Here is a 21,246-nt window from a genome sequence, read left to right on the forward strand (position 1 = left end):
GCATGATGACAATACATTTGAATTTAATCTAATCTAATCTAATCTAATGTGTAGGATACTAGCTATGTGTTTGTATCCAAACAGTAATATATATTTTGAAAACTAACTTTTTTGAATTTGTTTTTTTAAATTAGGGGTAGGTTGCTCTATATGCCTTCTGCTTCAAACCTATCCTTTTCGTTTGTATTTTTTTTGAAAATATTCGAAAAATTATTTGTTTGTTCATTTATTTGTAAACATTCGAAATAAAATTATTCATTTATAAAATAATTCATTCATTCAATATAAAATACTATGTGTTTATATCCAGACAGTGATATAATACTATGAGTTTGTACCCAGACAGTGATATAATACTATGAGTTAGTACCCAGACAGTGATATAATACTATGAGTTAGTACCCAGACAGTGATATAATACTATGAGTTAGTACCCAGACAGTGATATAATACTATGAGTTTGTACCCAGACAGTGATATAATACTATGAGTTAGTACCCAGACAGTGATATAATACTATGAGTTAGTACCCAGACAGTGATATAATACTATGAGTTAGTACCCAGACAGTGATATAATACTATGAGTTAGTACCCAGACAGTGATATAATACTATGAGTTAGTACCCAGACAGTGATATAATACTATGAGTTAGTACCCAGACAGTGATATAATACTATGAGTTAGTACCCAGACAGTGATATAATACTATGAGTTAGTACCCCGACAGTGATATAATACTATGAGTTAGTACCCAGACAGTGATATAATACTATGAGTTAGTACCCCGACAGTGATATAATACTATGAGTTAGTACCCAGACAGTGATATAATACTATGAGTTAGTACCCAGACAGTGATATAATACTATGAGTTAGTACCCAGACAGTGCTAACCCTAACCCTAACCCTCTGCTCTGTTCCAGGGTCAGGATGATGGAGACTCTCTCCAACTCGTCCCTCAGAGCCGTTCTTGATCACATCCAGCAGCATTTCTCAGATTTCCTCAAACTCCCGCCTCACAAGCGGATGAATTTAGCAGAAAAGGCCATCGGCGTGCTGGTAAGACTAATAAGAGTTCACGTCGTATATCACATGTGATGTTGCCCTATGTGTTAAAGGTGCTATAGATCAGGGGTTCCCAAACTTTTCAGGCCAGGACCCAGAAAATAAGGCGTCAGAGAGCCGCGGCCCAATGCACATCGTCAGGCTTTTTTTCTTTATTTTTTTTGCCAGGCGACCGATTTTTTAAGCCAAATATCACTTCAATCCTATTAAGTTAGTTCAAGTTAGTTATTCATTTATATGTGCTATTTATGAGAGGGCTAACTTGTTACAAAATAATGATAATAATAATTCAGTGACCTGACAAAAAAAAAAAAAAATTGAATTTTTTATTTATTTATTTTAATCTCGCGGCCCACCCGTGGCTGCTCGCGGCCCACCTTTGGATCGCGACCCCGACTTTGGGAACCACTGCTATAGATAACATGTGACATGTGATGTTGCCCTATGTGTTAAAGGTGCTATAGATAACATGTGACATGTGATGTTGCCCTATGTGTTAAAGGTGCTATAGATAACATGTGACATGTGATGTTGCCCTATGTGTTAAAGGTGCTATAGATAACATGTGACATGTGATGTTGCCCTATGTGTTAAAGGTGCTATAGATAACATGTGACATGTGATGTTGCCCTACGTGTTAAAGGTGCTATAGATAACATATCACATGTGATGTTGCCCTATGTGTTAAAGGTGCTATAGATAACATGTGACATGTGATGTTGCCCTATGTGTTAAAGGTGCTATAGATAACATGTGACATGTGATGTTGCCCTACGTGTTAAAGGTGCTATAGATGACATGTGACATGTGATGTTGCCCTACGTGTTAAAGGTGCTATAGATAACATGTGACTGACATGTGATGTTGCCCTATGTGTTAAAGGTGCTATAGATAACATATCACATGTGATGTTGCCCTATGTGTTAAAGGTGCTATAGATAACATATCACATGTGATGTTGCCCTATGTGTTAAAGGTGCTATAGATAACATGTGACATGTGATGTTGCCCTATGTGTTAAAGGTGCTATAGATAACATGTGACATGTGATGGGCTAAAACTAGATACAAATCAACAAAAGGCTCCATTAAAAAGATGTGTTTTGATGCCCTTTTTAAAAGCATCCACGGTCTGTGATGCTCTCATGTGATCAGGGAGAGCGTTCCACAGACTGGGAGTGGAGGAGCAGAAAGCCTGATCTCCCACGGTGCAGAGTTTGGTCCTCGGGCGCTGGAGGAGGTTTGCCTGGCCGGAGCGGAGGTGTCGTGAGGAGGAGTGAGGGGTGATGAGTTATATGGGGGGGGGGGGGGGGGGCGTTTCCGTGGAGGCACTGGTGAGTGAGCAGGGAGACTTTATACCCCATCCTGAGTGAGACAGGGAGCCAGTGAAGGGACTTGAGCGCTATTCTGAATGTATTGTAGCTTTTGGATGTTCTTGCTAGAGATCTCGATGAGAAGTGCGCTGCAGTAATCCAGCCTGGAGGAGACAAAGGCGTGGGTGAGCTTTTCGCGCGTCGGACAGAGTGAGTGTGGGGTGAAGTTTGGCGATGTTCCTAAGGTGGTAGAAGGAGTTTTTTTAACAGTTGTTTGATGTGCGCCTCTAAGGTCAGATGAGGGTCCATTTTAACACCTAGGTTAGTGACCGCTGGTGAGAGGGTGATGTCCTGGCCAGAAAAGGTGATGGTGGTGACGGTGCAGGTGAGCAGACCTGCTGTGGGGTGCCAATGAGAATGGCTTCGGTTTCGGAGCTGTTTAATTGCAGGAAGTTGTGCTGCTTCATCCACGCCTTTGTCTCCTGCAGGCAGGTGGTCAGAGTAGATGGTGGCAGGGCTGTAGATGGTGATACACTTCAGCGTTTTCAGCCTTTTGTTGATTGGTATCAGCCTCCATCTGCTCGTCCGTGAAGTATCTGCGTTGTGTTTATTGTTTATTGTGTTGTTGAGGCACTCGTTCTGTGGAATTCTGTCCTCCCACGCACTCACGTGTCCTACAGGTTATGTTTTCTGATTGGTGTCACCGCCTAACGTGTCCTCCAGGTTATGTTTTCTGATGAGTGTCACCGCCTAACGTGTCCTCCAGGTTATGTTTTATGATGAGTGTCACCGCCTAACATGTCCTCCAGGTTATGTTTTCTGATGATGAGTGTCACCGCCTAACGTGTCCTCCAGGTTATGTTTTCTGATGAGTGTCACCGCCTAACGTGTCCCCCAGGTTATGTTTTCTGATGAGTGTCACCGCCTAACGTGTCCATCGGGTTATGTTTTCTGATGAGTGTCACCGCCTAACGTGTCCCCCAGGTTATGTTTTCTGATGATGAGTGTCACCGCCTAACGTGTCCCCCATGTTATGTTTTCTGATGAGTGTCACCGCCTAACGTGTCCATCGGGTTATGTTTTCTGATGAGTGTCACCGCCTAACGTGTCCCCCAGGTTATGTTTTCTGATGAGTGTCACCGCCTAACGCGTCCCCCAGGTTATGTTTTATGATGAGTGTCACCGCCTAACGTGTCCCTCGGGTTATGTTTTCTGATTGGTGTCACCGCCTAACGTGTCCCCCAGGTTATGTTTTCTGATGAGTGTCACCGCCTAACGTGTCCCCCAGGTTATGTTTTCTGATGATGAGTGTCACCGCCTAACGTGTCCCCCAGGTTATGTTTTCTGATGATGAGTGTCACCGCCTAACGTGTCCTCCGGGTTATGTTTTCTGATGAGTGTCACCGCCTAACGTGTCCCCCAGGTTATGTTTTCTGATGAGTGTCACCGCCTAACGTGTCCTCCAGGTTATGTTTTCTGATGAGTGTCACCGCCTAACGTGTCCTCCAGGTTATGTTTTCTGATGATGAGTGTCACCGCCTAACGTGTCCTCCAGGTTATAGTTTCTGATGATGAGTGTCACCGCCTAACGTGTCCTCCAGGTTATAGTTTCTGATGATGAGTGTCACCGCCTAACGTGTCCCCCAGGGCGCTGTGCGGGGCCCGGGGCAGCAGATAGACGGGGCCACCATGGACCTCCTGGGGCCGCTGCTCCCCTTCCTGGCCCGGGACAGCCTGGCGCTTCTGGACCCGCGCTCCCTGGCGCTGCGGCTGGACGACCTGCGGGGCTACTGCCTGCCGAGGGAGGCGCTGAGGGGCATCGCTGCCTTGCTCAGAGGCCTGCTGGGGTGAGTCTGCTCAGAGGCCTGCTGGGGTGAGTCTGAGAGGTCTGTTGGGGTGAGTCTGGGAGGTCTGTTGGGGTGAGTCTGAGAGGTCTGTTGGGGTGAGTCTGAGAGGTCTGTTGGGGTGAGTCTGACAGGTCTGTTGGGGTGAGTCTGAGAGGTCTGTTGGGGTGAGTCTGAGAGGTCTGTTGGGGTGAGTCTGAGAGGTCTGTTGGGGTGAGTCTGAGAGGTCTGTTGGGGTGAGTCTGGAGGTCTGTTGGGGTGAGTATAGTCTGCTCACTCAGAGAGACCTGCTGGGGTTGTAGCCAAGTGTAAAGACCCTAATCCTGTCAAAACAGCAGTCGTAGTGTATATTTTTTACTAGCAATACGTTTGTTTACCAATAGGTTAAAGTGTTATTAGTGAAATTGTAGTTTTTGAAATGCATTCATTCACAAGCGATTCATTTATCCGCCATTTTGAATCTGCGCCACAATTCTGTTTGTAGTCATATGAGGAGACGAGACCTTGAGCTTTGAATGAGCGTTGAAATGTCTAAAAACTACATTACCCAACTCAGCTTCCTGCAACAAATGACTTGTGGATGATTTTATTTTTATTTCTCTTATTTTTCGGGATTATCTACCACAAAACGGAACGTTATTGGCATAGCTTGGAGCGCAGTTAGTTTGTCTACATTCTGTGAACGCTTAGCAAAAATCCACGTTGCAAACCGATAAAAAATGGCGGAGCAGTTTCCATTATAAAGAAATAACTGTACTTAAAGTAGATTTCATTCACGGTTCTTGCTGCACGCCTGGTGATACTAAATCCAATTTGAACTCTGCCATTGGAAAGAGAAGATTTGGCCCGATCCATAGATGTGTAACTTAAGGTCGTTTAAGGTCATTTATAGGCCTGATAGTCTATATTCTATAATAATATTTCAAATTGCATGTGTCCGGATGGCAGAATTCAGTGCTGTATCTACAAAACCTTCTGTTTAATCATCTTCCCTTTATTCATTTGCTTAGACTTTTCGTACACATGATCTCAAGAAGATACTGAACGAACTCAGTGACAGTCTTTCATGTCTGGTCATTTTTAGCATGGTGTTATTCACTGTCAAATCATAATTTATAATCTCCTTTATTTCATCACAATTTACTCAAGCCTAGTAACAGATACAATATTTCTGACACTGGGAATACATTCCTTGAGATCCATGCCCCTAGAACATGCAAATGGACCTTGTAGAAGTCGAGCAATCTTCCATTTACTTAGGTATGTATTTTTAAGGCGGATTTTCAGAAAATAGGGCCCCGGGCTTAACAGGTTAAGCAAATGTTTGATTTGTGATAGTGATGCACCGATGTGAAAATTGTGGCCGATACCGATAACCGATACTAATATTGCTGTTCTGGCCGATACCGATATTTACCGATGTCGATATCTCTGTATAGAAAACACTTTTTTATGATAATCAAATAAAGAGCTATTTTCCAAAACGCATTTTTTTTTTTTTACTTTTGTAATTTATTTTCAGGAATTACTGATATTTTGAAACAATTTAAGACCAAAACATGTTAAATAAAAAAAAAATTATAATAAAAATAAAAATAATAATAAACAAATAATATATATATATTTTTTTAATATCGGCCCAATACCGATGTGTAAAAAAAGGACCATATCGGCCGATATTATATCGGCGGCCGATATATCGTGCACCACTACTTTGTGATTTCCAGTTAATCCGGTTAAGTTAAGGGTTAAGTTGTGTTCCAACAGGCTGCCGTCCAAGTGGCAGGTGTCTGACGTGGAGCTGATGGGAAGGCTGGTGTTCACGCTCTCCCCCAAGCAGATCACCTCCATCCCACTGGTGACACACACACACAACACACAACACACACACACACACACACACACACACACACACACACACACACACACACACACACACACACACACACACACACACACACACACACACACACACACACACACACACACACACACACACACACACTATATAATTTATATAATGTTGTTCCTCTCTCTCCAGTCAGTTCTGGGCGCAGACACGGTGGAACAGGTCCTGGACGACCAGTGGCGCTGGGAGGACAGCGAGGTGGGCCGGGTCTGTGTCCAGCAGGCTGTGGACCGGCAGGGACAGAGAGACCGGACCCAGAGCCTCCTCCGGGGCCTCGTCAGGGCGCGCAGCCGCAGGAAACGAGGTGCCCCTTCATCTCTTCTTCTTTTTTAATAGACTATTTCTATACTTGAAGGAACACACCAACAGTATGGGAAATGTACTTATTGTCTTCTCCAGAGTCAGACTAGAAGATAGAGACCAACATCACGTCTTCTCCAGAGTCAGACTAGAAGATAGAGACCAACATCACGTCTTCTCCAGAGTCAGACTAGAAGATAGAGACCAACATCACGTCTTCTCCAGAGTCAGACTAGAAGATAGAGACCAACATCACGTCTTCTCCAGAGTCAGACTAGAAGATAGAGACCAACATCACGTCTTCTCCAGAGTCAGACTAGAAGATAGAGACCAACATCACGTCTTCTCCAGAGTCAGACTAGAAGATAGAGACCAACATCACGTCTTCTCCAGTCAGACTAGAAGATAGAGACCAGCATCACGTCTTCTCCAGAGTCAGACTAGAAGATAGAGACCAACATCACGTCTTCTCTAGAGTCAGACTAGAAGATAGATACCAACAGTACAGTCTTCTCTAGAGTCAGACTAGAAGATAGAGACCAACATCACGTCTTCTCCAGAGTCAGACTAGAAGATAGAGACCAACATCACGTCTTCTCCAGTCAGACTAGAAGATAGAGACCAACATCACGTCTTCTCTAGAGTCAGACTAGAAGATAGAGACCAACATCACGTCTTCTCCAGTCAGACTAGAAGATAGATACCAACATCACAGTCTTCTCCAGTCAGACTAGAAGATAGAGACCAACATCACGTCTTCTCCAGAGTCAGACTAGAAGATAGAGACCAACATCACGTCTTCTCCAGAGTCAGACTAGAAGATAGAGACCAACATCACGTCTTCTCCAGAGTCAGACTAGAAGATAGAGACCAACATCACGTCTTCTCCAGAGTCAGACTAGAAGATAGAGACCAACATCACGTCTTCTCTAGAGTCAGACTAGAAGATAGAGACCAGTGTCTGTGTGTTCAGTAGAAAGCTATCCAGCTGCAAGCTAGCCTAGCTGAGCACAGATTAATGGAAGTGGATGTGGACCACTAGTCTAGCTGTTTGCCAAAAACACCTCTCCTGGGGTTTTAAGCTAGTGGTGCATTCAGACCAGAGCAACATGTTAATTCAGACCAGAGCAACGTGTTAATTCAGACCAGAGCAACATGTTAATTCAGACCAGAGCAACATGTTAATTCAGACCAGAGCAACGTGTTAATTCAGACCAGAGCAACATGTTAATTCAGACCAGAGCAACGTGTTAATTCAGACCAGAGCAACGTGTTAATTCAGACCAGATCAATGTGTTAATTCAGACCAGAGCAACATGTTAATTCAGACCAGAGCAACATGTTAATTCAGACCAGAGCAACGTGTTAATTCAGACCAGAGCAACGTGTTAATTCAGACCAGAGCAACATGTTAATTCAGACCAGAGCAACATGTTAATTCAGACCAGAGCAACATGTTAATTCAGACCAGAGCAACATGTTAATTCAGACCAGAGCAACGTGTTAATTCAGACCAGAGCAACATGTTAATTCAGACCAGAGCAACATGTTAATTCAGACCAGAGCAACGTGTTAATTCAGACCAGAGCAACATGTTAATTCAGACCAGAGCAACATGTTAATTCAGACCAGAGCAACATGTTAATTCAGACCAGAGCAACATGTTAATTCAGACCAGAGCAACGTGTTAATTCAGACCAGAGCAACATGTTAATTCAGACCAGAGCAACATGTTAATTCAGACCAGAGCAACATGTTAATTCAGACATTTTTACATTTACATTTAGTCATTTAGCTGACGCTTTTATCCAAAGCGACTTACAAGTTCTGTACGACAAGACAGCAAGAAGGGTACAACTCTATCAGCTGAGTAACAATGTTCATCAAGTGTTGCGTGTTACAGTGTAGGTTAGTTTATTAGGACAAGTGCATGACAGTAAGGTTAGTCAGGGTTAGATTTTTTCTTTTTTTTTTCTTTTTTTTTTAATCATTTCAGATAGTGGTTGAAGAAGTGAGTCTTTAGTCGAGACCTTTAGACCAGAGCAACATGTTAATTCAGACCAGAGCAACATGTTAATTTAGACCAGAGCAACATGTTAATTCAGACCAGAGCAACATGTTAATTTAGACCAGAGCAACGTGTTAATTCAGACCAGAGCAACATGTTAATTCAGACCAGAGCAACATGTTAATTCAGACCAGAGCAACATGTTAATTCAGACCAGAGCAACATGTTAATTCAGACCAGAGCAACATGTTAATTCAGACCAGATCAACATGTTAATTCAGACCAGAGCAACATGTTAATTCAGACCAGAGCAACATGTTAATTCAGACCAGATCAACATGTTAATTCAGACCAGAGCAACATGTTAATTCAGACCAGAGCAACATGTTAATTTAGACCAGAGCAACATGTTAATTTAGACCAGAGCAACATGTTATTTTAGACCAGAGCAACATGTTAATTTAGACCAGAGCAACATGTTAATTTAGACCAGAGCAACATGTTATTTTAGACCAGAGCAACACGTTAATTCAGACCAGAGCAACACGTTATTTTAGACCAGAGCAACATGTTATTTTAGACCAGAGCAACATGTTAATTCAGACCAGAGCAACATGTTAATTCAGACCAGAGCAACATGTTAATTCAGACCAGAGCAACATGTTAATTCAGACCAGAGCAACATGTTAATTTAGACCAGAGCAACATGTTAATTTAAACCAGAGCAACATGTTAATTTAAACCAGAGCAACATGTTAATTTAAACCAGAGCAACCATGGCCCGCACGGAGGTGGAGCGCTGCGCGGAGGCGGTGGGGCGTGACGGGGCGCTGAGCCCAGAGCAGCGCAGGACGCTGTGGCTGAAGCTGAGGCAGGTCAGTGTCTCCAAAACTATTCATGTCATGTTTTATTGTTCCATATAGACCATTCATTCATTCATTTACCCATTCATACATACATTCATACATTCACTCATTCATTCATTTGTACATGCATTCATACATTCATACATTCACTCATTCACTCATTAATTCATTCATACATACATTCATTATTTCATTTGTACATTCATTCACTCATTCATTCATTCATACATACATTCATCATTATTTCATTTGTACATATATCCATACATACATACATTCATTAATTAATTAATTCATACATACATACATACATTCATTCATACATACATACATACATACATACATACATACATACATATATTCATACATACATGATACATACATACATGATACATACATACATGATACATACATACATACATACATACATTCATACATTCATACATTCATACATACATACATAGGCCTACATACATACATATATTCATACATACATTCATTCATATATTCATACATACATACATACATACATACATACATACATACATACATACATACATACATACATACATTCCTACATACATTAATTTATACATTCCTACATACATTCATTCATATATTCATACATGCATGATACATACATACATTCATTCATACATTTATACATACATTCATTCATACATTTATACACACATTCCTACATATATTCCTACATACATTCCTACAGTAATTGGTTGACGGTGGCCCCCTGTGTCCTCCAGGCCTACAGTCCGGTCCGAGAGCTGAGGGCGGTGCAGCTGTTGTCTCTGGGCTCCGTGGCGACGGAGATGGGTGAGCGGGAGCTGCAGGAGGTGGACCTCGCCGACCCGGGAGTCCTGCCCCACCTGGGGGCGCTGACGGGCTGGAGCCACAGGAAGGTGAGTCCTGCCCCACCTGGGGGCGCTGACGAGCTGGAGCCACAGGAAGGTGAGTCCTGCCCCACCTGGGGGCGCTGACGGGCTGGAGCCACAGGAAGGTGAGTCCTGCCCCACCTGGGGGCGCTGACGGGCTGGAGCCACAGGAAGGTGAGTCACACCTGGGGGCGCTGACGGGCTGGAGCCACAGGAAGGTGAGTCCTGCCCCACCTGGGGGCGCTGATGGGCTGGAGCCACAGGAAGGTGAGTCCTGCCCCACCTGGGGGCGCTGACGGGCTGGAGCCACAGGAAGGTGAGTCCTGCCCCACCTGGGGGCGCTGACGGGCTGGAGCCACAGGAAGGTGAGTCCTGCCCCACCTGGGGGCGCTGACGGGCTGGAGCCACAGGAAGGTGAGTCCTGCCCCACCTGGGGGCGCTGACGGGCTGGAGCCACAGGAATGTGAGTCACACCTGGGGGCGCTGACGGGCTGGAGCCACAGGAAGGTGAGTCACACCTGGGGGCGCTGACGGGCTGGAGCCACAGGAAGGTGAGTCACACCTGGGGGCGCTGACGGGCTGGAGCCACAGGAAGGTGAGTCACACCTGGGGATGCTGACGGGCTGGAGCCACAGGAAGGTGAGTCACACCTGGGGGCGCTGACGGGCTGGAGCCACAGGAAGGTGAGTCACACCTGGGGATGCTGACGGGCTGGAGCCACAGGAAGGTGAGTCACACCTGGGGGCGCTGACGGGCTGGAGCCACAGGGAGGTGAGTCACACCTGGGGGCGCTGACGGGCTGGAGCCACAGGAAGGTGAGGGACTTACAACCAGATGTTGAAGCACCGTGTCCGTGAGCTCATGTTTAGGTTTAGGTTTACTTTATTTGTTCAAGGGGGACAGCGTACATTAATAAAAATTTAAAAAATAAACGTAAATGCACCAAATTTTTGGCCAAAAGGCTAATTTCCATTGGCAGTCCCCCTGCCAGAAGGTACAGTAAGTATAGCATAATGTCATAGAGTTAAAACTGTATATTGCATAGTAGTGTACATAGGACCCAGTGCCTTCTCTGGAATTTACCATGTCTATTTTTATCATGCCCACCTTATGTCTTTTTATTATCTGTTTTTTTATTGTCTATTTTATTATTAGTATTATTGCACAATCGAAGCGGGGCATGACCACCCGCATTTAATCACTGTCTGCCCTGCTGGTATGTATTTATGACAAATAATAACCCTCTTGAGTCTTGAATGTCTGCAGATGCGGGCGGTGGTGGTGAGCGCGCTGCGGAGGCCGGGGCTGCAGCTGGAGCGGCACGGGGCGGCAGACCTGGCCGCGCTGGGCCACCTGCTCTGCGGCCTGTACCCCTCGGAGATCAACAGGCTGAGCCCCTACAACCTGAGGTACTGAGCTCTATCTCAATCTGCTCATAAGGAATGATAAGTAAATACATTGATAGTATGAGATAGAACGTTTAGCTCTAACCAGTCAACTAAAGGGTCCGACCTGTTAGTTAAGGGCTAGTGAGTCTAGGGTCTGACCCGTTAGTTAAGGACTAGTGAGTCTAGGGTCTGACCTGTTAGTTAAGGACTAGTGAGTCTAGGGTCTGACCTGTTAGTTAAGGACTAGTGAGTCTAGGGTCTGACCTGTTAGTTAAGGACTAGTGAGTCTAGGGTCTGACCTGTTAGTTAAGGACTAGTGAATCTAGGGTCTGACCTGTTAGTTAAGGACTAGTGAGTCTAGGGTCTGACCTGTTAGTTAAGGACTAGTGAGTCTAGGGTCTGACCTGTTAGTTAAGGACTAGTGAGTCTAGGGTCTGACCTGTTAGTTAAGGACTAGTGAGTCTAGGGTCTGACCTGTTAGTTAAGGACTACTGAGTCTAGGGTCTGACCTGTTAGTTAAGGACTAGTGAGTCTAGGGTCTGACCTGTTAGTTAAGGACTAGTGAGTCTAGGGTCTGACCTGTTAGCTAAGGACTAGTGAGTCTAGGGTCTGACCTGTTAGCTAAGGACTAGTGAGTCTAGGGTCTGACCGGTTAGTTAAGGACTAGTGAGTCTAGGGTCTGACCTGTTAGTTAAGGACTAGTGAGTCTAGGGTCTGACCTGTTAGTTAAGGACTAGTGAGTCTAGGGTCTGACCTGTTAGTTAAGGACTAGTGAGTCTAGGGTCTGACCTGTTAGTTAAGGACTAGTGAGTCTAGGGTCTGACCGTTAGGTTATGAATATAACCAAGTTCTGTTAACACTAGTGGACGCTCTGCGTCTGTTGCATATATCTCGCTTCAGCATATATACACTGAATAATTTCACAAATATACCTTTAAATGCCAGCATTCATCTGGCCACACCCCCATCCGCTTACCTATATAAGCAGGGATGGTGCCACACACTCATCTCCTTCCCAACAAATTTCACCACAATGAAAAATGAAGGGCCGCAGCGGCGTCTAGACGCAGAGCGTCCACTAGTGTTAACAGAACTTGGTTATATTCATAACCTAACGTTCTGTATCACACTAGCTCCCGCTCAGCGTCTGTTGCATAATAGGAGCTGAGCGGGAGCTAGAAGCTCGACAAATACACCCCGCTGAGGCCCCCCACAGCCATCAGATCAGGGAGGGCCGAGCCCCCCCGACCCACCCTAATGGAGGGCACCCCCCCTATTGGGGGCTTCACGGGAGGGCGACGGACCCGACCGTGCGAAGAGGCACTCAAGCAACTCAACGCACAGGGTGAGCAGACCGTGGCTTGACCCCACGACTACACACACGCACAACCCGCATGCCACCCGGGAACGAACGGAGGAAACAACCTCGTTACTGCCCCCAGAATCACGGGGTCAAGGGCAAACCCAACCCTGTGGCAAGGCCGCAGCAGCGGAGCGCGAAGGAAGACCCAGACCCACCAAAGGGACTGGACCCCCTGGAACGGGGGCCCGGAGAAGTCCATGATGCCAGCATCAAGACCCCACCAGGTGGGCACTTAGTGACCCCGCCCCCCACATCGCCAGCGTATTCGGACAAAGGCCCCTCAGCCGAGCGGGCCCTGTCCCCCCAATAGTACACCGCCTGGCACACTGACCCTGCAGAACAGGCAGTCAGCATGGCCGTAAGCACACAAAAAAGGTTAACCAACGGAAGCAGGCAGCGCACCGGGGAAAAACCAGGCAACAGGCTGTTAACCCTAGCCTGGAGACTGCGGATGAGACAGGCGCCAGAGGGGACAGCTGAACACAGCCGCCCCGGCGGAAGGGGCGTATGCTGGCGTTGTTGTATGACCAAGCCTCCATTTAAAAACCCCCACCCAGAGGGGTTGAGGCAGAGAAGGCTGACACGATTGGCAGACGTCATGAACGTGCAGGGGCACCCTCAACCGGTGAACCCGGGAGTTGACACTGCTCCAACACACCAGGGAATCAACCACCTTGGTGTTACCCAATGCGGTGGTTGTTCCTATAACCCCTAAAGAAAAAACTCCAAAACACACCTGCGGGTATACACCAGCTATACCGCAGTACAAGTGTTTCAGTTTTCAAAAAGGGTTAACCCAGGCCTACGGGTCGACGAAACATTACTTCGGACCGGGCCTGGCGATACGGGAAGCACAGGGTCACCAGAGGAGGTCAAAGACCACCCCAACAGGCCCCTCTTCGCCATGCGTGAGAGAGGAGCGAAAAAGAATGGAGAACCCGCCCCTAAGCACACCGTACTTGGTATTCCCAGACGGTCTCCCAACCAAGTACTAACCAGGACCAACCTGTGTAGCGGCCGAGATCCGACGAGATCGAGCGTGTACAGGTTGGCATGGCCGTAAGCCATTACGACAGTGCTGAGTAAAAACGTACCCAACCAGGGTCTCCATAGTGCTTAACCCTGTGACACCCGGACCGACCTGGCATTTTTCCCCCTGAAAAAAGCCCAAGTCCCTCAGGGTACCAGAACAGCAGATCTGCATCCCCGGCGGACAACGGGTTCAACTGAACCGGACCAGCGTGACCAGAACCAGTCCCGTGCCCTAACCACGCCGACACCTACCAGGAGAAAGGGCAGATATGCGTGTTGATCTTAACATGAAAAGAAGGCGCCACCCAGACGTTCGGGCGAACCGCGCCCGGTGGCCCACCCCCAGGGCGTGAGACCCCTCTACATATGTTCAGATCCATTCCGTCATCATCCCCCAGACATGAACGAGAATCCGTCGACAACCAACCCAGGTCGTGGGATGTGGTCGTCGGAAGAGGAAAAACCTCCATCTCAGTTGCTCTATAAAAACGCCGTTTTAACCTCAAGCAACCAAGGCGTGCCAGTCAGTCGCCTGTTTACAGCGAGCTAGCACTATACATGCATCGGGACACACCCCCATCAATGAACAGGCTATTTAGACCTGTCATTGAATCCCCAAGGCGCCCAGGGGAACGACAAGAGGGGTGTGATGCTTCCTAACTCCAACACTTTTTGAATAGAAAAGAAGGAAGCACCCACAGTATGTATCCCAGTCTACACAGCCGGGGGTAAAAAAAAATCACATTTTTACCTCCCACCACCCTCCCATAGGAAGGAGACGGGAATCCCCAGAGAGACTTCCCACGCGAGCTGTACAGATTGAAAAGAATATATTGCACCTTGAGCCATGTAAAAAATTGGTTTTAGGGCTCTCCGGGGAAGAGGCACTGAACCCATACACACTCAATAATCGAATTGAATCGAATACATACACAATAGAATAGGACACCTTCTAGAATCTAGAGGGTCCACTCACTTTGACAATCTGAGGAGGAAGGCTCTGTACTCTGATGGAGGCTCCCTCACATGGAAGGAGGAGTCCGAACTCACAGAAGGCCCGAATAGGCGCTTGGTGAGGAGGAGCCCTGACCACCCCCCCGAAACAGATCCATCACATGGACCTGAACAGCACACGGAAGTCCTACCAACAGAGACGCGCACAGTGACGTACTCTATGGCGGGGGAATTTCTGCGGTGCACACGCCCAATATTCCAGGCCGTGGGACCAGGAAACTCCCTCCCCCACCCCCCACCCCGTAACGTGCCGAACCGCAACGTGACAGGAACCTTGAAGGACAGGGGGTGTACCCCTGACCGACAGAAACAAGGGGGAGAGGAAAGGTTACCAGTTCACCCCTTTACGACCCCACACCCATGATACGATGTAATGACAAAAAAGAGAATATGACACAGTCATAGTCAGCTCTATGAAGCGTTTGACAGCTTCACACAGCGCATGAGCTAACCTGCTATCTGATTTTTACTAAGGAAAAAACACAGAATAGAGAGGGCTCTCTAAGAGCCCCGGTCCAACATACACATGTGCTTCTGTGGCCAGTCCAACCCAGTTGTAGGTCACATGACACACACAACCCATCATCACCTACAAAAAATGGCAAAAACACTCTACAGAGGAACGCCGTTTTTCATAATGAGAGAATACATAATTCTCGATTAGTATCGGCCACAGGCCTTGCTAAGCACACACGACAGCGACCAAACAATCTTCTCTTTTAGGGAAATAAAGTTTCTCCAGCAGTCATAGCACAACCTCAGCAATCAAGCTAAGGGTTACATCGCATCCCTACCACACAAAGACACAAATGTAGTGCAACAACATGTCTGATAGGAGGATGAAGAAGTCCCCAGGGAACCGTGGGGAAAAACACAATCCCCCTACTTTACCCTTGATACGGCCAGTTAAAACAGGAAAACCTGTTAATATGTGAACACACTGTTCATTGTCATCACAGGCTGAGAAAAGAATATTCTTTCACTCATTTGTCACTAAGCATAGCTTCATAGGTTAGTTACCTTAGTTGTGAGTACACGGTACATAACAACAAACATGATGTTTCTCACATAACAACCAGATCATTTTCACATCCCGATTTGCACGGAGAAGCTAACTGCCAGTGACAAAGACAGTTCACACATAACTTGCGTCGTATCCCAAATGCATTGCAGCAACACACGTTTTGGGAAAACATCGTTATTCACAAAACATTTAGAAAGGTAAAGCCAGAAGACGTGTTATAAGGTCTGGCCAAACCTTGTCCTACCCGGAACGTAGATCAGCGAAGTGCAGTCTCAAGACCCCGTAGAAAACACAGCCATTCCTGTGTTGTTCGAACTGGGCAGCGCCGCTGCTCCAACCAGTCGCTACAGTCCTCTTTGTTGACGCAATCCCCGTCCTGGCTCAGGGCAGGGTCGACGAACATCCCCTGTCAAAGATGACGTCGTAGTCAAGAGTGTAAAACATGTTATAATCAAAGCACGTTCAACAGAGTAGCATTAAGCTAACGGCCGCCCCAACCGTCGGTCGCTACCGCCCCTGCTCGCGAGACGCCGAGCGAACGGCGCACGCAACCAGAGGGAAGCTCGTGGCGGCGCGCGAGGAGCCGGAGCTACCCCGCGCTGGCCTTGTCCGATAGCAGCAAGCTAACGTTTCCTAGTGATCACAACCGGCTAGCGCCGCAGCTAACAGGCGACTGGCTAACAGTAGGCCCAACCTCTGTAGGCCACGCAGTGATCCCAGCAGGCTAACGCCGCAGCTAACAGCTGACTGGCTAACCGTAAGCTAAGCAGCTATCACCTGAACTTGTACACAATGATATAACACTCACCCAGACAGGCCGCCGTTCTGAAACCCTCCTCACTTTTTAAGAGAAAAGAGAAACAAGATGTCAACACAGCTTTACAACGGTGATTTTACCAACACCCGACGGAATCAGCACAATACCAAACTGGCTTGTGTAGCTGACTTGAACATGGATCTTCCGCTATCGAACATCCATGCACATATCTCCTCGTGAAGGAATACTCTCATTTGGATATGAAAGAAGGGGCTTAACACGGGACAGAGAGATATCCACTCGTCCAGAAAACACAGGGATCACCAGTGTTAATGGTCGCGGCCCACTAGTTAAACTAAAATGGCTTCAGACCAAGGTCTTCTGTCGCCTAGGAGACTGAACAAAGGACCCTAGCCTGGGGCCGGTTTTCATAACATTATCAATTAGCCCCCATAGCACTAACAGACAAGTGGAGCCTGCCAGCAAACAGTACTCACCCAACCTGAAAACCCACCGCTTCTCACAACAGCGGCGCGTCCACAGTTCAGCTGTGCCCTGAAAGGTTTCACCCCAACCAACACAACAAGGAACTGCAGTTGAGAGGCATGCAGCGGCGTGTTCCCAATACGAAAACCGGTGGAGGATTTTAGAATGATCATCATCTTCCAGACACTCCAGTACGAAGACAATATCGCCGTATTTTCTCGAAAATAGTGAGAGAGAAAATAAAGATATGATGTCAACGTATCTCCTTGTGCTTCCTTTCCTCGTAAACATTGCTTTTCCAGCCAATATTTTTCTCCACGTCAAGTGGGCATATAGCAACACGTTGCTTGTGATGAAATTTGAGAAGGAGATGAGTGTGTGGCACCATCCCTGCTTATATAGGTAAGCGGATGGGGGTGTGGCCAGATGAATGCTGGCATTTAAAGGTACATTTGTGAAATTATTCAGTGTATATATGCTGAAGCGAGATATATGCAACAGACGCAGAGCGGGAGCTAGTGTGATACAGAACTGTTAGTTAAGGACTACTGAGTCTAGGGTCTGACCTGTTAGTTAAGGACTAGTGGGTCTAGGGTCTGACCTGTTAGTTAAGGACTAGTGAGTCTAGGGTCTGACCTGTTAGTTAAGGACTAGCGAGTCTAGGGCAGGGGTCAGCAACCTTTTTGACATGGAGTGCCTGTTTGAAATATAGTTGTAACTAGTGTGCCTCAACAATATTCCATGCATCGTAATTTTTTTTTCTCATAATCAGGTCTTTTTAATGATAATTTTTACATTATTACATCATTATTGTTATTGTTATTATTAACAATATTATTATGATGGTTGTATCAACCCTAAATCTGAGTTGGGGGGGGGGGAATGCAATGCAGACAAACAGCTGCATACAGTGCGACCATTTCACTCACATTTGCCGATTCATTTTTGGACACATCACACACCATCTGTGTGTGTACTGTACGTGTGCTGTCATAGCTCCACCTACAGGCCTAATGGAGAACACCAGGAGAACACCAGGATGTGAATGGAGGGTGAATGTGAGGTATATCGTGTAAATACGTTTTGATTGATCGCAAGACTACACAGTGTAAAAAAATTATTATTAGTTACCAGAACTTAAAAATATTGAGTTCAGTTACTGTGCATTAAGGTTTTCAGTTTTCAATCCATAATAAGTTATCGGAAAAATAAGTACACAACCACATTATTTCAACCTAATAAAACTATGTTTATTGTCATTGTTTTAAGAACACAAGTTGACTTGGTAATACTCACATTTTGAGTAAAAAAATGGCTTTTAACATGTGCAATGTTCAATGAAATAGAAAAATAAATAATACAATTTGTTGATTAATCCCACTGGTCACAATGGTGACCGTAATAATGTTTTTGTTATAAGGCTCTGCAAATGTTACTGAATGATGTAGCAATGTATTTCCAGCTAAATTGAAATAATAAACAAATAAAGGGTCTCAATTAAATATGTGGAAGTAAAAAGAACCTGTGGGAGGATATCAACAAGATAAATGCGACAACAGTGCAAAATAGTTCACTATAATATTTCAAAGCAAAAAAAAAAATTAAATAAAAAAAAAATTAATTATTTTTTTTTATTTTTTTTTAGTGCAGGCACGCGTGCCTAGGGTTGCCTACCCCTGGTCTAGGGTCTGACCTGTTAGTTAAGGACTAGTGAGTCTAGGGTCTGACCTGTTAGTTAAGGACTAGTGAGTCTAGGGTCTGACCTGTTAGTTAAGGACTAGTGAGTCTAGGGTCTGACCTGTTAGTTAAGGACTAGTGAGTCTAGGGTCTGACCTGTTAGTTAAGGACTAGTGAGTCTAGGGTCTGACCTGTTAGTTAAGGACTAGTGAGTCTAGGGTCTGACCTGTTAGTTAAGGACTAGTGAGTCTAGGGTCTGACCTGTTAGTTAAGGACTAGTGAGTCTAGGGTCTGACCTGTTAGTTAAGGACTAGTGAGTCTAGGGTCTGACCTGTTAGTTAAGGACTAGTGAGTCTAGGGTCTGACCTGTTAGTTAAGGACTAGTGAGTCTAGGGTTAATTTAATTTTGTTTTGTTTTGTTTGTTGTTTGTACATTTAATTGTTTGTTTAATTTAATTGTTTGTTTAATTTAATTGTTTGTTTAATTTAATTTAATTTAATTTAACCACCTAACGCGCTGCGTCGCGGCACGGCCGACCCGGGTTCGATTCCCGGACCTGGCGTTCTTTGCCGAATGTCTTCCCCCCACTCTGTCTCCCGTTCCTCCTCTCCCTCTCTCTCTCTCTACCGGACTGCCCGGTAGTAAAAACCAATAAAAATCTACCAAAAACATAATAAAAAAAATCAAATAAAATGAGACCAGCTAACTATGCAGCTCTTTTTCTAAGATTTCATTCCATGACTTTCTCCCCTGAATCCCTGTGTCTGTCTGTCTGTCCCTCTGCCAGTCTGTCGGCCCTCTGGCTGCGGGAGCTGGACCTGTCCTGCTCCGAGCAGCAGATGGAGGTTCTGACGCGCCACCTCTCCAGACCCGAGGCCTTCGGTCCCGTCAGCCGCTGGGGAGCGGAGGTCTTCATTGAGATCGGCACGCTGGCAGGTGCTGTATGGACCTAGCTCAAGCCCCGCCCCCTCTTTTCCTTTGGCGGTTGTGATTGGACGGTTGTGTACTATGAATGCACTATGAATGCATTGTGAATGCACCGCGAATGCAATAAGAATGTACTATGAATTAATACTATTATATATTGCATATTATTAGCAATATGAATGCACTGTGAATGCACTGTGAATGTACTATGAATCAATAATATTATATATTGCATATTATGAATGCAATATGAATGCACTGTGAATGCAATATGAATGTACTATGAATCAATAATATTATATATTGCATATTATGAATGCAATATGAATACACTGTGAATGCAATATGAATGTACTATGAATCAATAATATTATATATTGCATATTATGAATGCACTAGTATGAATACACTCGTCTCTCTCTCTCTTTCTCTCTCTCTCTCTCTCTCTCTCTAGTGGGTCTGGACGACCTGGTTCTGTCGGCTCTGGTCCGAGAGCAGGTCGAGGGGATCACGCCCGAAGCCATCGCTCTGATGCCACCCATGAAGATGGCGGTGAGTCTGTTTGAACCAGATAACGTTTTGTGTGTCGAGACACAACAGTCCTCTCAGAGACACAAAATCAAAAAGAAAAATCAAATGTATCTGTAAGGCCCGACAACACACGTTAATGTCTCCATGGGGCCGGACACGTTTCTTTAAGGCCCGACAACACACGTTAATGTCCCCATGGGGCCGGACGACACGTCTATTCTTTAAACAAGTCAAGAAGAAACATTACAACAAATCAAGTACAAAACAAAAACACCATAAAGTCCAAAAAATTTCAAATAAATGCAAAATAAACTCCCAGACTCACTAAAACCTAGCAATAGGAAAAAATGCACCACAGGCAGTGTGGAGGAGAGAAACCTTAGAAGGGCCGTTCAAGCGGTGGATTCTTAGATGTCAGTGATAGTAGTGATAGATTAATATCTAATATCTTCTAAACTCTTCTATCTAAGCTCCTCTGGTCGTCTCCCTCACGCTGCATGTGGCCAGTGGGTCGAGTGACGACGCCAGCCAGGAATAGAAATACATTGACCTGTGTGACCTCTGTATCCATCCAGGCACAGGCCAGGTTTATACTATGAGGAGAAAGCCAGATTCATCTTTAGACTACTACCATATATACGACCAAGCCTGTCTGATCATCATTTTTAACCAGTGGCTGGCTAAATTTGGAACCCACATAGTATTTAAGCCATGATTGTGTCATCATTCTGGAGCCTCTCAGCCCCCCTGGAGGGCTGTGGTCTCCAGGACTGTTCCTCTCTGTGTTCCTGTGTCAATAAATACCATCGATTGACTTCACCTTCGTCTCCTGGCTCATCATATCAATCA

The 21,246-nt window shown here is 45.7% G+C and overlaps 1 protein-coding gene across 1 annotated transcript in view; it reads left to right on the forward strand.

Moving 5' to 3' along the window:
- Window positions 1-21,246, forward strand: part of LOC311223374 (stereocilin) — a gene marked incomplete at both ends in the record, with an annotated part of 110,536 nt that overhangs the window by 68,873 nt on the left and 20,417 nt on the right. The window contains 9 exon segments of the mRNA XM_084308162.1: window positions 927-1,062; window positions 4,028-4,227; window positions 5,992-6,082; window positions 6,266-6,437; window positions 9,213-9,316; window positions 10,069-10,224; window positions 11,464-11,606; window positions 19,727-19,875; window positions 20,321-20,418. Coding sequence (XP_084164288.1) covers window positions 927-1,062; window positions 4,028-4,227; window positions 5,992-6,082; window positions 6,266-6,437; window positions 9,213-9,316; window positions 10,069-10,224; window positions 11,464-11,606; window positions 19,727-19,875; window positions 20,321-20,418 — 1,249 coding nt within the window.

This window comes from Notolepis coatsorum (assembly GCF_963971535.1).
Source record: "Notolepis coatsorum genome assembly, chromosome: 2".
Lineage (NCBI taxonomy): Eukaryota > Metazoa > Chordata > Actinopteri > Aulopiformes > Paralepididae > Notolepis > Notolepis coatsorum.